The sequence below is a fragment of the Leiobunum rupestre genome, chromosome 1 (genome assembly GCF_980474605.1).
Source record: "Leiobunum rupestre chromosome 1, qqLeiRupe1.1.hap1, whole genome shotgun sequence".
Classification (NCBI taxonomy): domain Eukaryota; kingdom Metazoa; phylum Arthropoda; class Arachnida; order Opiliones; family Sclerosomatidae; genus Leiobunum; species Leiobunum rupestre.
The window spans coordinates 42962910-42976759 of NC_143384.1; the positions used below are offsets into that span (position 1 = coordinate 42962910).

General features: G+C 38.6%; 1 protein-coding gene across 1 annotated transcript; it reads left to right on the forward strand.

Annotated features, from left to right (window-relative positions):
• Positions 1-12076: 12076 nt before the first annotated feature.
• Positions 12077-12867, forward strand: LOC149963006 (uncharacterized). Its single transcript, XM_090164490.1, has 5 exons — positions 12077-12137; positions 12190-12300; positions 12407-12549; positions 12609-12824; positions 12862-12867. The coding sequence occupies exons 1-5, from the start codon at positions 12077-12079 to the stop codon at positions 12865-12867; spliced, it is 537 nt and encodes a 178-aa protein (XP_090020616.1).
• Positions 12868-13850: the final 983 nt, after the last annotated feature.

Here is a 13850-nt window from a genome sequence, read left to right on the forward strand (position 1 = left end):
TCAAAACTCAAAGAGAATTGAAGAACGAAATCGCGGACCAGGTTTGAGTGAACAAATGAATAATCTCTCCCAATGGACGCCAACTGGTGGGCAGTGGCGGCGCTAGGGGGTAGGCCAGGTAGGCCCCTGCCTACCTTAAAATTTTGAGGGGCCCCAAAATCACCCTATAAGGGGCCCCAAATTGATCTAGAAAGGGTCTCAAAATTGTCCCAAGAGATAAAATTATTTATAAGTAACAATGAAACAATTGTCGATAATGTATTTAGACATTTTCGAGGTATCTCCTAGTAAATAAAACCAGTTCTGAGATATTTGGACTCGTTTTATTGTTGTTAGAACTTTTTTGTTCGTCATGAACATCACTACTTTATTTTATTGAAGCATTTCGTTGAGAAAAGGGGGTCCCGGGCCGGGGCCCATTTATTTGGTTTGCCTACCCTCGCGAAAATTCCTGGCGCCGCCACTGCTGGTGGGATTTGGAATTTGGAAGAGAGTAAAGAGAATTTGGAGATACAAAAAGCTAAATGTGAACTGGCTTTTCGACGCGAGAGAAAATGTATCTAATACAATTTTGTCCATTCCTTCTTGAAAGACATGGTTGGAGGTTTTTCGCTTACAAATTCTGCTAAAAACCAGTGATGAGTTGAGTATAGGGTAAAGTTTTCTATCATCAAATTGGTGTGAACTGGGCTACAACGCACCTCTTTTCACCAAATAATTACTTCCTGAACTTCGATCTCATATCGCCTTCGGTTTTCCTTATCTTGAAAATGGTTTTTGGAGACTAGTTGGATGGCACACAGGGTGTTTAAATTTTCTAAATCATTACATTTTTCATAATAACTATTTAAGCGCTTTTGAGGTACCTATAAGAGTTTCTATTTAAAAAACACCCGGCGAAACACGCTGTATTTTAAAGGTTATAGTTTTCTCTATAATAAAATTCTAAGCCATAGAAACGACCTAACTTCCGAGCGCTGATTGTTCCTTCTCCGTAGTCTTGGCAGTCGATAATACGTCAACCGAACGTTACTTTCGTTCCCTTTTCCGCCGTTGATTATCACTTTCGTGTTAAGTTATCCCTGGTCAAATGTATGACGTATACTGCACGGGCGGTGTTCACCGTTTTCTTCCTTTGATTAGCTCTTGCTCGCAACTTTCGTTTCACTAAAGTATATTTCTCTTTCGGGTTTCAAATTTCAGGGTTAAATTTCCACTGTTGACAAGCTACGGGGTTTCTTAACCAAACGAAACAAAATTTATTTTTATTTATTGTTATAAAGTCAATAGACCTTTATATAAAGTAAATTAAACATTATCCTACTTATTTTGATGTTGCCTATATGTCACGGGTGTCGTTTCACTACGAAAATCACTCGACATAAGGGTAAATTCGACAAGCAATTTGGTTTTTAAGTATAAACTGAGCTGAGCTTCTGCGTAATTCGTCGCGAAGGAGCTACATAAAACAAATTCATCAAGCGTTGCTTATTTTAAAGAAAGAATTAACATTTAAATGGTTAATAAATAGCTTTAATTACTCTTAAATTCGAATAATTTAATTTTTCCTAGTTTTAATATTTTCCACGATTTCGAAACCAAATGTTATAATTACGAATTTCAGATTTTATATTTAAAGTATCGTAATATTAGCATTTAGCTGCTTCATAAACACCCTTAATTACACGAAAATTATCGTAATTTAATTTTTCCGTGGTTTGTCCATTTGAAGGAACACACTTCGAATGAAATATTCAGCCGCCGGACAACTAGCGGCATCTATCGCACGACGTGACGGCGATTGTGTATGATTTAAAAAAATCCTCGTTTTACTCGCTTGCAAAAATCCTCGTTTTAACATATTCCTCGATTTAGCAACCAAATGTTATAATTACAAATTTCTGATTTTATATTTAAATTATTGTAGATACGAGAACGTAAAATTTTCATATATATATATATATATATATATATTACACGAAAATTATCGTAATTTAATTTTTCCGTGGTTTGTCCATTTGAAGGAACACACTTCGAATGAAATATTCAGCCGCCGGACAACTAGCGGCATCTATCGCACGACGTGACGGCGATTGTATATGATTTAAAAAAATCCTCGTTTTACTCGCTTGCAAAAATCCTCGTTTTAACATATTCCTCGATTTAGCAACCAAATGTTATAATTACAAATTTCTGATTTTATATTTAAATTATTGTAGATACGAGAACGTAAAATTTTCATATATATATATATATATATATATATATATATATATATATATTACACGAAAATTATCGTAATTTAATTTTTCCGTCTATTGTTATCGCACGGCAAAAATTCCTCGTTGATTATTTTCCGCGGTTACGGCGGTTTACTTGCTGTGCGCAGTGTGACAAAGCCGTCATACTACTATTTGGTAGCTTTCCTTCATTTGCCTCGTTTTCCTCGTTATCCGCGCTTTCCTCGTTTTCCTTGTTTTAGTCGTACCCCCAAAATATAGTTAAAATAAAGCGTGGTAACTGGCAAGTGTTTTTGCAACAATTGTAAGTGAAAATGGAGAATGCTGTTGGGGCATGTTGCCCATATGTGCATTGTTATGCTCATCGACTAAAATAAATAACTTCCGAGTACATTTAAACAGTCATGTATATTTCTTTTGTAAATTATTAAAAATAAACCGGTTTTGTCACAGTTTTGTTTAGTTATTGTATGTAAAGGGGGGGGGCAAATTAAAGAATTAAGTAGCCTACCCATAGTAATATCCTGGCGCCGCCACTGGGTCAGGGGCGTCTCTTTGAGTGATAAGGGACTCCCTAAAAGCTTTATAAAGCTGAAACGTTGAGGCTGACTAGGAAAAATAAAATTTTTGATGGCCATTTTTATTTTGAAGAAACTTTTCGCCCAGTGAATTGGAAAGATTCTGAATTTTAGGAGGCGCTTTTCGGAAATTTTAGGTGGCGCTTCAGAAATTTTTAAGGTGGCTCAAGCACCGCCTAAAACACCCTAGCGACGCCACTGACTTTCCGCAGGCCGTAGTCTTTAGACACCATCTGCTGGTGACGTTTAGTATCATTTTTAAGCAGGAGACAATGGCTCTCGCGACGATAGCACGAGCTTTCTTACCGATAGATAGCGCCTTATAAGGATAGCCTGCAGAAATTACGCGTTTCTGCTAGCTGTCACCTCCGTATTCACTCCCTTTGAAATAATTTATATAGACCTTTATATACGTTTCCTATATCTATGGTCACGTCGAGCCGACACAGCAAGGCACCACCTTAGGCCTAAGTCATAAAGCCGGGTTACAATGCGTAGGAGGGTGGTGGCAAGCCCTTCATGCCACGCAAGGCAACAGCTCCTTACCCTAACTACTCCTGGTCCAATGATTCTTTGTACGATTACTGTTATTACGTTTATAGGTTCCCATGGTATTTTGTGTGTATTTAGGAGTAAATAAAGAGATTTTTGATTGAGAGCCGAGCCCTTGCAAAAAGAGATTTTTCAATATATAGAATTTATTTTAAATATCATTTTAAGTAAAGGTGGATCTTTGATTATAAATTTGTCAGTAAAACATTGTAATAATATGATTTCCTAAACAGCCCTCGGACGCTTTACCTCGAGACCATGGGTGGTTGGAATCTCCTTTAAATTCCCTTTGGTTTATTTTCATTAATTTTTATATACATATACGTAATAATCGAAACCGCGCTTTAAGGAACTGCGCTTTTTGGAAACCGCGCTTTTGGGAACTGCGCTTTTGGGAACCGCGCTTTTGGGAAACCGCATTTTTGTGAAACCGCACTTTTGGGAAACCGCACTTTTGGGAAACCGCGCTTTTGGGAACCGCGCTTTTGGGAAACCGCACTTTTGGGAACTGCGCTTTTGGGAAACCGCGCTTTTGGGAAACCGCGCTTTTGGGAACTGCGCTTTTGGGAAACCGCACTTTTGGGAAACCGCGCTTTTGGGAAACCGCGCTTTTGGGAACTGCGCTTTTGGGAAACCGCACTTTTGGGAAACCGCGCTTTTGGGAACCGCGCTTTTGGGAAACCGCGCTTTTGGGAAACCGCAGTTTTGGGAAACCGCACTTTTGGGAAACCGCACTTTTGGGACACTGCGCTTTTGGGAAACCGCGCTTTTGGGAAACCGCACTTTTGGGAAACCGCGCAGTTTTGGGAAACCGCACTTTTGGGAAACCGCACTTTTGGGACACTGCGCTTTTGGGAAACCGCGCTTTTGGGAAACCGCACTTTTGGGAAACCGCGCTTTTGGGAACTGCGCTTTTGGGAAACCGTGCTTTTGGGAAACCGTGCTTTTGGGAAACCGTGCTTTTGGGAAACCGTGCTTTTGGGAAACCGCGCTTTTGGGAAACCGCGCTTTTGGGAAACCGCACTTTTGGGAACTGCGCTTTTGGGAACTGCGCTTTTGGGAAACCGCACTTTTGGGAAACCGAACTTTTGGGGAACCGAACTTTTGGGACACTGCGCTTTTGGGAACTGTGCTTTTGGGAAACCGCGCAAATGGGAACTGCGCTATTAGGCAGATACCGAATTTATTACTCACGCTGCTTTTGAGTAAAAGTATTTCTCGAAATCTATCCTTAAAGTGTTACAATGATAAAAAATCTTTACAAATCATGTTATGGTCTTGTTTCAACACTCGAAAAACATGTTTCTATGAAAGATAAGCCCATATTTATGATATATCATTCGAGTAATAATATTTTTCAAAATGATTAACAGCAAACTACATGTAAGACAATTTTATTCATAAAAATTTAAAATTTTGGTTTCAAATAGGGGCCATTTTTTGTATGGTGGCAAGATGGCTTATAACCTCACGCAATTAAAATAACTTTTACCTAGGTTCCCTGTAACTAACCCATTTCAAAGTATGTTTTTTAGATATGGCTAATACCAAAGGGACATAATTGCCAAAAGTGTGACAATCCCTGTACTCTCGTGTGCTAAAGGTTTAATGAATGCTCGACTCGAGATCGACCACATAAAAGACTATTTATTGTCGCCTTTCTGGATCTTTTTTTGTCTATGGTATTATATCGTAAGTAGATGGCGATAGCATCTCCACAGAACGCCGAAAAAAAAATACACCAACTTTGACCAGTGCTACTTAGTTCCTCCATTCCTCACTACGAGGCGTTATTTGTTGGTTTTAACTTCCTTCCCTCCCCAAGGCATACTTTCCCTTCTCCCCTCCCAACTTGTATTTCGCTCGTAACATTCATTATGAAATAGGTCCGATTAACACACTTTTGGTAATTATGTCACTTTTGTTAATATGTTTTTTTAAAGCAATTTGTGCAAGTTCATATAAACAATGATTTTTTGATGTGGTAAACATTTTATAATAAATGAATTTTTATAAACGTGGAAGTCGTAAAGGGTTGCTAACACTTGAAAGTGCAGTTTGGTGCAAGTGTAAAATTAAAAGCTATGGTAGCCATAAAATATTTCCTAAAATCAATATAAAGCGTTTTAGCTTACTGCCTAATTGCTCTAAACTTATTTTTATTTGGTTTAAATTTTTTACAAAAATTATCATACACCGATATCTTGTAATATACAGGGTGTTTCAAAAGGTTATACAAAAATGTGAAGGAGTTGTAGGGGTTGAGTTGAGATGTATGCCTGTTTATCCTACGATGAATTAAAGAAAGTAGGCTGCAACAAGCAGGAAACCAAGCAGCAGGGACTTCAAATACTGTGTAAGTTTAATTTTTCATGGTTGTTATCTCAATTTGTAAACAAAGTCCTTTTTTACACTTCACATAAACCCAATTTTTCGCATTTCCCTGATGCGTTTGTTGCAGCCTACTTCCAGGGGCTAGTAGGCCACACTTTGAAGCTCTCTGGCGCTCTTTTAACTCATCATAGGAAAATGGGGAAAAAGAGGCATACTTATCAACTCAACCCCTACAACTTTTGAAACATTCTGTATATAAAATTATACTTGATACCCAATAAAATAAAATGTTACATGAATTTAAAGATAATTGTTATAATTTATGCTAATACTATTTTTCATTATTAAAAAAAACAATTGCTAATCATACAGACTAATACTATCTCTCATAAATAGTGCTCGGATTTCGATTAATTTTTATCCATGAATAAAATAAGCTCGGCGATATTTTAATAATATTTATTTAAATAACCAATAGTTGAATAAAAATTGTAACATGTTTAAATAATCGAAAGTGAATAAGCCTATTATTTAAATAAAACAAACAACTATTTAAATAAATTCCACTTTTATTCAAATAAATGCTTGGTTGCGTAAAAAACATAATTAAATAAGTTAAAATGATATTCTTTTTACCAACGTTTTTTAAATAAATCGGAAAATTTGTGGATGATGAATAAACAATTCCGAGCACTACTCATAAATTCCAAACCTACTTCGTATTTTTATGTAATGTGTAAAGATTTTGTAAATAAATAAATCAAATTAATTTTACTTACATTTTTTTAAGAGAGAGGCGTGGTTTATTAGGAATTTAGATTTAACTGATCCCAATAACCGAAAGTGTCATTCTGAACCTTCTAAAATTTTCCTGATTTATACAAATATTTAAAATGACCCTAGCAGTATTGATATTATTACATATTCGGTAAAACGCACCTGGGCTCCCGACCAGTTAGCCACTATCCGTTTCCACCAAGTCAAAGTGGAATTCCCTTCCCCCGAATTGAAACACCAATTTCTCAATGGTGTCAAAGCCTTAAAAACAAATAACAGTTCTGTTACTTTTGATTGATCCCTAGCGACTATTGGCTGGAGGCGAAAAGGACCTCCACATTCATAATGGGAAGGTGATGGTGCGTGCAGCCCTGAAGCCCTTTATTGAGCAACCATCTGGCTCTACCAGTCCAAAAAACTGATATTCTTCCATGTATATGCTCCTGGGCCCATCGTAAATACGTTAAATATTGTAAATACTGTGCATTCAAATAACCATACATGTTCACTAAATTTAACGGCTAAGTCTTCTGCATATCACTCAACTCTCACTTCTCCTCTAAGCCCAACATCCAAAACTTTTGTCCCAACCTCTTCTACGTACCACCGTGATCATAACCTACTGTTGCACAAATTCACGGTCTTGCTCAAGAATATTTGTACCATAACCACCTATAAGATTTCCGAACTTTCATCAATTGTACAAACTCACAAAGTTGAAATTATCACCATAACCGAAACCTGATGTGTTGAGTAGCGAATTACGACTCCCTCAGTCGACTCCCTCAGTCGACTCCCTCAGTCGACTCCCTCAGTCGACTCCCTCAGTCGACTCCCTCAGTCGACTCCCTCAGTCGACTCCCTCAGTCGACTCCCTCAGTCGACTCCCTCAGTCGACTCCCTCAGTCGACTCCCTCAGTCGACTCCCTCAGTCGACTCCCTCAGTCGACTCCCTCAGTCGACTCCCTCAGTCGACTCCCTCAGTCGACTCCCTCAGTCGACTCCCTCAGTCGACTCCCTCAGTCGACTCCCTCAGTCGACTCCCTCAGTCGACTCCCTCAGTCGACTCCCTCAGTCGACTCCCTCAGTCGACTCCCTCAGTCGACTCCCTCAGTCGACTCCCTCAGTCGACTCCCTCAGTCGACTCCCTCAGTCGACTCCCTCAGTCGACTCCCTCAGTCGACTCCCTCAGTCGACTCCCTCAGTCGACTCCCTCAGTCGACTCCCTCAGTCGACTCCCTCAGTCGACTCCCTCAGTCGACTCCCTCAGTCGACTCCCTCAGTCGACTCCCTCAGTCGACTCCCTCAGTCGACTCCCTCAGTCGACTCCCTCAGTCGACTCCCTCAGTCGACTCCCTCAGTCGACTCCCTCAGTCGACTCCCTCAGTCGACTCCCTCAGTCGACTCCCTCAGTCGACTCCCTCAGTCGACTCCCTCAGTCGACTCCCTCAGTACACTCCCTCAGTCGACTCCCTCAGTCGACTCCCTCAGTACACTCCCTCAGTACACTCCCTCAGTACACTCCCTCAGTACACTCCCTCAGTACACTCCCTCAGTACACTCCCTCAGTACACTCCCTCAGTACACTCCCTCAGTACACTCCCTCAGTACACTCCCTCAGTACACTCCCTCAGTACACTCCCTCAGTACACTCCCTCAGTACACTCCCTCAGTACACTCCCTCAGTTGACTCCCTCAGTTGACTCCCTCAGTTGACTCCCTCAGTTGACTCCCTCAGTTGACTCCCTCAGTTGACTCCCTCAGTTGACTCCCTCAGTTGACTCCCTCAGTTGACTCCCTCAGTCAGGGCCGGCTCAAGTAATTTTTTTCACCCGGGCAAGGGGGATTTTTGACGCCCCTGTTATTTTGAAAACTCGGAACAACTCCTTCTGCGTTGAGTTTGCAAGTTCTCTCCCCGGTGGTTTAAGGGGTTTTCCCCCGAGCTCTTCGGTTTCCCCTTCCACAAAAACTTGTTGAGGTTAACGGTAATAGTTAGTGTAGGGAGCTGTTGGCTCGCGTAGCTTGAAGGGCTGGCCACATCCCTCCTACGCACTGTAACCTGGCCTCCTGAAATAATGGCTTCAAAAGTCGCTTGATGACTTAGGCCTAAGGTGGTGCCTTGGGTATTAGCCTAGCTGATTATTATTATTATTATTATTAAACTAAAATAAACTACCCCCCCCCGTAAAAAACATTACTATGTAGTAGAAGGAAAGTGAGGGTGTGGCATCGATCCCGGGTTCGGGTTTGGGTTCGGGATCGAAATCCGGGATTTAAGGGATGAAATGGGGGTAAAATCATCGAAAAGTCAATGTATTTAGGGTATTTCTCGCGACGATTTGTTTTCCCGTATATCAACATATTGTGTCCAGGCCAACTTGTTCATTTATCTACGCTTATCTCGAAAGATACTTGAACGTATATCTTATCAAGTTTTATCGTACGGAATAAGTTGAAATGATGTAAAAATTGATAACCTAGGCGGCGCGTGCGCAGATTCCCCGGGAGGCGCGGTTAATTTGAATTGAAGTGTTTTGACGTCATGGAATATTTGTTGTTAAAGTAGAATGGAAATATTTTTAAACTTCATTTTAATAGCATTAACGCGTAAGTAGTACTTAAATATGCTTAACACTTGAACCTATCTCACGAGTATTTCAAACGAATATTTTAAGTATGAGAAACGTATTGTTCTCAAATGATACTTGAATATACTATAAAAGAGGTTGTATAGCGTTGTAGGAGGTCATTCCACGGTTAACTGCGGTAGCTATATTCAAGATGCCTAAAGCCCAACATATTTGCCCTACGTGCGCGAAAAGTTTCGCTACCAAGTCCTCCTTAAATCGGCATGTTAGAGAAGTACACGGTGATAGACATACGTTTGTCTGTGAAGTATGTGGTAAGAATGTTGCTAGATTGGAACATTTCAAGAGCCATCAACGAACTCATGACTTGAACGCACCCGGCCCTTCCGAACCCATGGACCTGTCTCGCACACCGTCACCAATGCAACGTTCGCTAGCATCTTTCCGTCCACCATCGCCATACCGTCCACCTTCACCTAGTCTGCTTCAAGAAATTCAACTGGAATCTATCCAACCATCTACAGCGGATTTACCCAACAACCCAACGCCATCACCTGTTCCCGCCTCATCAATACTTGATGAAACACCACCAGCATCTCCAAGTATGGTCCAGGCCTTGAATGATACGTTAGCATCTATCCGTTACAATGCTGAAGACTATGATATTGATGCGGGGATGTTTATCGGACGTTACCGAGCCGCTTTCAGTAAATTTCTAATGGAAAGACTCACCAGTAAACGTGGAATTAAATGGTTCCTACTCGTAAGATCTGTTTATATGAGACCTTTAGGGGGTGAGGAACAAAGAGCGGAAGTACGACCCTATTTCCGGAGCACTATGCAAACAACATTAACGCCCGATGTCATTGAAAGCCAGCTGAATGAATGTCTTGAAACAATACAGTCAGCAGCGGAAAACTTTGAAGCGACAGGTATGTACTAAAATTTATAAGTTATATTTTGAACTAAAACATTATATTTTTGATAGGATCGGGTTGGGTAATTGACCGTGTTCTGTATGTAGAATTAAATGTAGCATCTTACCAACCGTTGCGAGGGTCATCGTATATGGAACTACCTGAAAAACTATCTCGACGTCACGCGATTCTTAATATTAGAAACGAAAATGACGAGAAATGTTTTCTCTGGTCAATTCTCGCTAAACTTCACCCAGTTCCTCGGACTCAAAACGCTAATCGTGTTTCCAAATATACACCTTATGAAAATGAACTTGATACCAGTGATATATCTTTTCCTTTCAAATTAAACGCTACGGAACTTAAAAAATTTGAATTAATGAATAATTTATCAATATCTGTGTTCGGCTTTTCGGGAGACATATTCCCCCTTTACGTAAGCGCTAACAAGTGTTGTAAGGAAAGGGAGGTTGATTTGCTATACATCACCGACGAAACTAAAGATATTGACGATGGGAATAGACATTACTGTCTTATACGAGACCTAGGAAAACTGCTACAGCATCTAACAAAACACAGAAATACAAGTTATTATTGCAGGTAATTTAGTTTCCAATATATTAGTTTGAAATATACTAATTATTTTCTGTATTAGAATGTGTCTTCACCGATTCAGTGGAAGCAACGTTGAACAGCGACGTGATGCGCATATCGAAGAATGCGCCACTCACGGCGTCCAAAAAACAGTTTTCCCTACTAAGAAGAAGACGGTTTATTTTGATAAATATGAGTGGACAGAAAAGGTAAAAATAAAAATTATTTAATTTAACTCTTAATGAAATGAAATTATTAGGTGCAGTATGTATTTTACGCCGATTTTGAAGCAATCCTACCGAGAGTTCAAGGATGTGATCTAGATCCCGATATAAATACCAGCAAAGTAAACATGCACATCAGCTGCGCGTATTCGTGGGTGTTTGTTGGACCTAACGGTAAGTTATTTGACAAAATTCCCTTTTAGATATATTACAATAGGATACTTATAGGTGTACCTGTTCGAACCGATTGCTATCGAGGACAAGATGCAACTCGAAGATTTCTGGAGTCTATTCTGGAATTAGAGAAGAAGTTGATGGAACTCATTGAGACAAATGTACCAATGATTATTACCCCGGAGGAGGAGGAACAGTTTCAAGCTGCTACGCATTGCTACATTTGTCAGAAGCAGCTAAATCAGGGAAATATGCCCGCTGTTCGAGATCATTGTCATTTCAGCGGCAAATATAGGGGGCCAGCGCATAACGTCTGTAATCTTCAAAAGAAAGTTACAGAATTTATCCCTATTTTCCTTCATAACCTTAGCAGGTGAATTTATTAAGTTAATTAACCAGGAAATAAACCTAATAATAATAAATCTTCATAGATACGATTTACATCTTATATGTCAGGAGATTGGTCATTTTAAGGAACAGACACTTGACTGTATTCCTTCCACTAGCGAAAATTATATTTCGCTGAAACTAGGTAAAATATATTTAATTATGAATTTAACCTTAACATTAATTTTATTGTTTTTTAGGGAGATTTCGGTTTTTAGACTCTTATCGATTTCTAAGTGATAGCCTCGATGCTCTAGTATCTAATCTCGTTTTGGAAGGAGCCAGTAAATTCCAGATTGTTAAGAAATATTTTGAAAGTGAGAAAGTTCAACTGCTTTTGCGGAAGGGGGTCTACCCATACGAGTATATGGACGATGAAAAGAAATTTGACGAGACGATGCTGCCACCTAGAGAAGCGTTTTTCAGTTCATTGAAAAATCAAAATATTTTAGAATCTGATTATTTACACGCCCAAAATGTTTGGACAGCGTTTAATATTCAAACATTAGGTAAAATTACTATAGTATAAATATTTCAAATCTCTTAACCTCGGTTTTCGTAGGGGAATACACCGACCTCTATGTGAAAAGCGATGCGTTGCTCTTAGCCGACGTTTTTGAAAATTTTAGAACATTATCTATAACCCATTATAAATTAGATCCCGCTCACGCTTACACCGCACCAGGTTTAGCCTGGCAAGCAGCTTTGAAGATGACCAATGTTCGCCTCGATCTCATACTTGATATAGATCAACACTTATTTATTGAAAAGGGTAACGCTTTTGTGATATTTTAAATATTATTGTATTTACATTGAATTTTTAGGGATTCGAGGCGGTGTTTCAATGATCTCAACTCGTTATTCTGAAGCGAATAACAAATATATGGCCGACACATATGATTCGTCTAAAGAGAGCAGTTATATATGCTATTTAGGTAATTTACATTTTTAAAAAATAAATAATTTTTTTTATTTTTATTTTTTTATTTTTATTATTTTAATTTTAATTATATTAATTAACTTAATTTAACTTAATTGAAGATGCTAATAATTTGTACGGTGCTGTTATGTGTGAACCACTACCGCTAGGCGACTTCCAGTGGGTTCAGGAGGATGATTTGCAAACACTCAGTGAAAATATTCTGAGTATTCCCAATAACGTTGAAAACGGATACATTTTAGAGGTAAATAACAAGTGTTATAATTATTGAATTATATTTTTAAAGAATTGTTTCCTTTGCAGGTGGATCTTGAATATCCTCCAGAGTTGCATGACTTACATAACGATCTCCCAGTAGCGGCGGAATCTAAAGTTATTACACATGATATGCTATCTCCATACTCCAAAGATCTCTTAGGAAAATTAAATATTAAGGAGAATCAAAGTCTACCAAAACTTCTTCCTAATTTAAATAATAAAGAGAAATACATAGTACATTACCGCAATTTAAAATATTATGTAGAATTAGGTTTGAAAATAACCAAGGTTCATCGAGCTCTAACCTTCACTCAAGGAAAATGGTTAGAAAAATATGTTAGATTCAACACTGAACAGAGGAAATTATCCAAGAGTTCATTTGAAAAGAATTTCTGGAAACTAATGGTTAACTCTGTTTTCGGGTAAATCAATTTAAATAATTTATTGCTGTTTTTTCCCTTACTTCATTTAATTCTTTAGAAAAACAATGGAAAATTTACGGAAGCATATAAATTTCGAGTTGATTCATAAACCAGAAAGAATGTTAAAAGTTACAAGTTCCCCGCAGTTTTAACACTTTACCATCTTTAATGAAGAGTTAGCCGGCGCTCATAAGAAGAGAGCTAAAATTGTTCTTAACCGGCCTATATTTACCGGATTCACCATTCTAGATTTATCCAAGGAGCTCATGTATCGGTTCCATTATGGATTCATAAAAAATACGTACGGGGACAAAGCATCACTATTATTTACAGACACTGGTAATTTAATTTAATATGCATTTTTTATTTAAATAGTACTAATATATAAAATATTTACAGACAGTTTAACGTACAACATTAAGACGGATGATGTTTATAAAGACTTTGAAGTTCATAAAAACCGCTTTGACTTCTCTGATTATCCACCTTCGCATTTCCTTCATTCTAATCAGAATAAAAAAGCTCTCGGTTATTTTAAAGACGAGACAAATTCGCAGTTAATTCAAAGCTTTGTAGGACTTCGTCCAAAGCTTTATTCTATTAAATTGTACGGGGAGTCTAAGACCGCTGAAGAGATAGAAGAGGAGTTGCGATTGGGGAAATCTTTAGAGTCAATTTTAAACCATAAAAAGGTTTGTAAGGGCGTTGCCATGAACGTTATTAGAAACGTCATCCGCCACGAAGACTATGAACGTTGTCTTTTTAATCAAGAAACCATGTCAGCCGAGATGATGCGTATAGCTAGTTTCAAGCATGAACTATTTACTATAAATACTAGAAAACTTTGTTTATCACCAAATGATGA

Excerpts from the sequence above, each read along its gene's own strand:
- LOC149963006 (XM_090164490.1), top strand. The coding sequence starts at position 12,077 with ATGACCAATGTTCGCCTCGATCTCATACTTGATATAGATCAACACTTA. Across the intron at positions 12,301-12,406 it reads CAGTTATATATGCTATTTAG|ATGCTAATAATTTGTACGGT; the intron begins GTAATTTACATT and ends ACTTAATTGAAG. Across the intron at positions 12,550-12,608 it reads AAAACGGATACATTTTAGAG|GTGGATCTTGAATATCCTCC; the intron begins GTAAATAACAAG and ends TTTCCTTTGCAG.